This window comes from Colobus angolensis, unplaced genomic scaffold (assembly GCF_000951035.1).
Source record: "Colobus angolensis palliatus isolate OR3802 unplaced genomic scaffold, Cang.pa_1.0 Scaffold130, whole genome shotgun sequence".
NCBI lineage: Eukaryota > Metazoa > Chordata > Mammalia > Primates > Cercopithecidae > Colobus > Colobus angolensis.
Window position 1 is genome coordinate 365890 of NW_012114253.1, and position 4417 is coordinate 370306.

Here is a 4417-nt window from a genome sequence, read left to right on the forward strand (position 1 = left end):
AAAAAACAAAAAACTAGGGGGAATGGCTGGCCCTTCATCCACCCAGTACATGCCACACCTGGGAATGGAGCCCAGGTTGTCAGACTCCCAAGTTGTCATTGTTTTCCCCAGTGAGTCCAGCGTGTTGTGTCCAGAGAGAGGAATTCTGGGAGGGCTGGCCTTGGCAAAGGGTTATAGGGGGCTGCATATCTGCCACGTGGGCTTTGCCAGTTCCAGCTTCACAGACTCGGGTGCCTTTTTGCCCTTTGACTTCCATTTCAACCCAGTGATAATGTTCCCCAGAGAGATGGATGTGGCCTTCCCTTTGATTGAGACCCCTGGGAACCCCGATTCTTCTCAGTCAGGTCCCAAGCTCCCTGTGGGGCCTGCAGGTTTTGCCCTGTTGGGGGTTCAGTGAGTTTTGCTGAGCGGGGCCTGGTCCCTCATACTGGGGGCTTGGGTGAAATACAAGACAGAGAAGCATATGACTCAGCTGCCAGGTGGAATCTACATCCAAGTCCCACATTATATTGTTTCAACAGCCCTGTGCAGTGGAAGCTTCAAGAATCCTTCCATCCATCCCTCTGTCCACTCACTCGTTCACATATTCAGCTAGCGCTGCCTGAGGACCTGCTGTGTGCCTGAAATTGCGCTTATTGTTTTATCTGCATTATCAATCCCCCTGTACAGCTGGGGTTACGCCTGCATTTCCCAGATGAGAAGTAGCTCAGAGAGCAGGGAATAGCCAGGCGCAGAGGAGGGTGGAAGCTGCCTTCAGCATCACCAGACCTCCTGGAAGAAGTTGGAGGCACGGTCCCCACTCTCCGGATGCCTTGGATCTTGTTGGAGAGGCAGGACTCATAAGCTATAAGTGCCCAACACAACTCAAAGTCCAGACAATAGCAGAGTGTCGGGGGAAGGAAAAGATTGATTGGGCATGAGTGATCTGGAAAGACTTTCTAGAGGAAATGGGGCTTAAAGAGCAAGTCTGATTTGGCTGGTAGAGGAGGAAAGCATTGTGGCAAGGGTCCAGGAGTTGTCCCCATTGTCCCTGGACTCACATTGTCCGCATTGTTGTTGCATGTGCAAGAGCAGGAAGACACTTGCCTGCTGCCGGAGTTGTTAAAGTTGGGAAAGAATAAGAGGAAATCCCCAAGATAGCTGAGGTGACATTCATTGCTGGTCAGACCAGGGAGGCTAGAGGTTAAGGCCTGGGCATTCACTTGGTCACCAGCCAGCTACCATCCCTCCTCCCTGGGCCTCAGTTTTCCTACTCATGAAATGGGCTCCTTTCTTGCTTGTTGGCCACCTTCCAAGTCAGAAGAAAGGGACCCTGAGTTCTTGGAGAGAACTGCTCAGTACCCCCGAGAGCTGGTGGCGTTCTGTTCTCTGGAGCCTGGGGTGGTAGATACCTCAAGGAGCCCACCATATTACCAATCCCGTATCTTCCTTCATTGATGCCATTGATTCCTTCCCCTGACACCCTGCTATTGTCTGGACTTTTAGTTGTGTTGGACACTTACAGCTTATGAATCCTGCCTCTCTGACAAGATCCAAGGCATCCAGAGAGTAGGGACCGTGCCTCCAATTTCTTCCAGTAGATCTGGTAACGCTGAAGGCAGCTTCCACCTTCCTCTGTGCCTGGCTATTCCCTGCTCTCTGAGCTACTTCTCATCTGGGAGATGGAGGCATAACCCCAGCTCCCAAGTGCCAGGCTCTGGGCTAGGGAAGATCTGGGAGATCTCTTGAGTCTTTGTGACTTGGTCTCACACCCATTGGTGAGTCTGTTTCCCTTGCAATGAGCCTGTGGGAGGAGAGGACCTGGGGGCCAGCTCCCCTGGGCGAGGGCAGGGGGAGGGCCCACAGGAGGAGAGAGAAGAGCAGGCCGATTTTATTATGAGTCTCAGATGAGCTCATGGATGTGCAAAATAGCGAGGGCTATTTATGTTGAGTCTGGTTATTTGATTTTATTTTTTTGAGACGTAGTCTTGCTCTGTCACCCAGGCTGAAGTGCAATGGCATAATCTAGGCTCCCTGCAACCTCCACCTCCCAGGTTCAAGCGATTCTCCTGCCTCAGCCTCCCGAGTAGCTGGGATGACAGGCGCCCACCATTAGGCCCGGCTAATGTTTGTATTTTTAGTAGAGATGGGGTTTCACCAATGTTAGTCAGGCTGGTCTCGAACTTCTGACCTCAGGTGATCCACCTGCCTCAGCCTCCCAAAGTGCTGGGATTACAGGTGTGAGCCACTGTGCCCGGCTGTGTCTGGTTATTTTCATTTAGGAGAAATGGAAGCTGCCCACAGAGCCCAGGTTTGGGGTTCCCTGGCATTGAGTGGGTTAAATGAGGGGTGCAGTCTTGGGGTGCCTGCTTTTCACTTTCCTCCCTTTTTTTCCCTCCCTACCTCCTGGGGTGGGGGTGGGGGTGGGATGGGGGAAACAGATCAGCTCAAGCCTGGATTCCACTTGAGGACGTGGGAGGAAATGGGAGGAAAGGGTTAATTCAGTCAGTCTGGTTTCCTACCTCCCTGGTAGGGGTTGAGGAGGGGGGACAGGGATGGCTGGGGCAGGAATGTGTGATAAGATCAAAGCTTTCAGTCGGCCTGGGCCCCACCTCTGGTTTCACCTGAGCAATTGAAGGGAATTCTCTAGCTGAGAGGACTGTGGCCTCCTAGGCAGGGGCGTTTTAGGCAGGGCCACCTTCCTCCAAGAGGCCCCACCTCACGTTGGCTTCAGGTGCTTCCTCCTTTCCCCTACACCTCCCCCTTATCTCCCAGAAGAACCACCTTGTGCCCTGACAGGTACTAGAAGCCCCAGGGGCCACCTTTACTTGGTACTTCAAATTGGGGGGGATGCGCCCTCTCTAGCAACAGGCCTCTCTCCTGCTCCCTCCGCTGCCCTCTCGTAGTTTGGGTTTCTAAGCCCAGGACACTTGGTTTTAGAAAGACCAGGAGGACCCTGGCTAAGGAGCTGAAAGGCTTCAGACAGCCCAGAAAAGAACCCAGAGCCTCCTTGCTGTGGCTGTTAGCTCCCGTCCATCAATTCTGCACCGTTTCATTCTGCAGGTTGTACTTTGGGACAGTGTCGTGGGCAGGAGGCATAGTCCTGAGACCTGTCCTAGCTTCATCACTTATTGCTGTGTGACCCTGGGCTGGTGGGTTCGCCTCTCTGAGCCTCCTCTGTCAGGTGGGAATGGCAATTCCTACATTGCAGGGTTTTGGTGAAGGTTAGAGATCGTATAAATAGCCTATAGCCAGAATAGGCAGTTGATAAATAACAGGAGCTATTATTTTGTGATTTTATTTTTCCTCCTTCGAGAGGGCCCCTGGTACTTGGTCCTAGATAAACCTCTGCATCTCGGTTCTATTGTGTGTCCCTCTGCAACCCCACCTGCCACCTCACCCCTGCTATGGGAAGGCCCTAAGTCCCAGAATCCATCCTCTCCTCCAACACTGTTTTCTTACGGGATCTTCATAATGTTGGGAGGGGAGCAAGATGGGAAGGGGTGTGAGTGCAGGGGGCCGAAGGCTCTGTCAGTGCCCTCAGGGACCTTCTCTTGGGATAGCAGGTTGAGCCTTCCTGGACAGCCGGTGGTCCAAGCTTTCCCTCTCCACTGCCAGAGGCCTCACCAGGGCAGCCAGGCTACAGAAGTGGCCCCAGGAGGCACTCAGTGGGGAGGAGCGGATGCTGGGGGTGCCGCAGCCCAGGCTTCTGCCTGCTCTTCGCGCTGGCTCTGCCCTGGTTAATGATTACTCTGGGTGAGTGGGAGAGCAGAGGAGGGGGCCCTCCCAGTCCCCTTAACCTACTGGTTGCACCCGAGGTATGTCGGTAGTCGAGTGTTCCCTGCTTTAATGTGGCAGCCTGCTGCCACATTCCCATGGGGCAGGGAAGCAGGGGCTTGGAGTCACATATTGACAGGCTGCTTGTGCACCTGGGGTCCTGGGGACAGTCTTAGGGCCCACAGGATCTAGGTGCAGTGTGAACTCTGGTATAATAACAGGCCCTGTGGTTTGGTGGCAGCTGTATGAACAGACCCTGCAATAATACACGAGGCAAGCAAGCCCCTTCTAGCTCAGAAGATCCTGCTCCCCTCCTCTCCCGGGCTCAGACCCTGCCCAGGAGTCCTGGTGTGATGGTTAGGGTCTTTGGGGCAGCTGGGCTTGGCTTCCAACCCCCAACTCTGCCAGTTCTGGGCTGTATGACCTTGGGCAAGTCACTTTACCTTTCTAAGGGGCTGCTTCCTCATGTGAAAGAAGAGAATGCTAATCCCTACTTTGCAATGGCAGCAAGCCACTGGGAGGGAGGTATTCAGTTCACAATTAATACCTGGGGAATGGCAGTAATTGTTATATTACCATCATAGTTTTTGTTATTAGTAGAAAGGGAAATTGAATCTTCATCTTGGGTAACCAGGGCGACAGTGGCCATTGGGGATGAGCT

The 4417-nt window shown here is 53.4% G+C and overlaps 1 protein-coding gene across 1 annotated transcript in view; it reads left to right on the top strand.

Annotated features, from left to right (window-relative positions):
- HSPG2 (heparan sulfate proteoglycan 2) overlaps window positions 1–4417 on the top strand; it is a 141422-nt gene that overhangs the window by 25944 nt on the left and 111061 nt on the right. The window contains exon 3 of the mRNA XM_011934064.1: window positions 3598–3735. Within this exon, the coding sequence (XP_011789454.1) occupies window positions 3598–3735 (138 nt within the window). The remainder of the gene's footprint in view (window positions 1–3597; window positions 3736–4417) is intronic.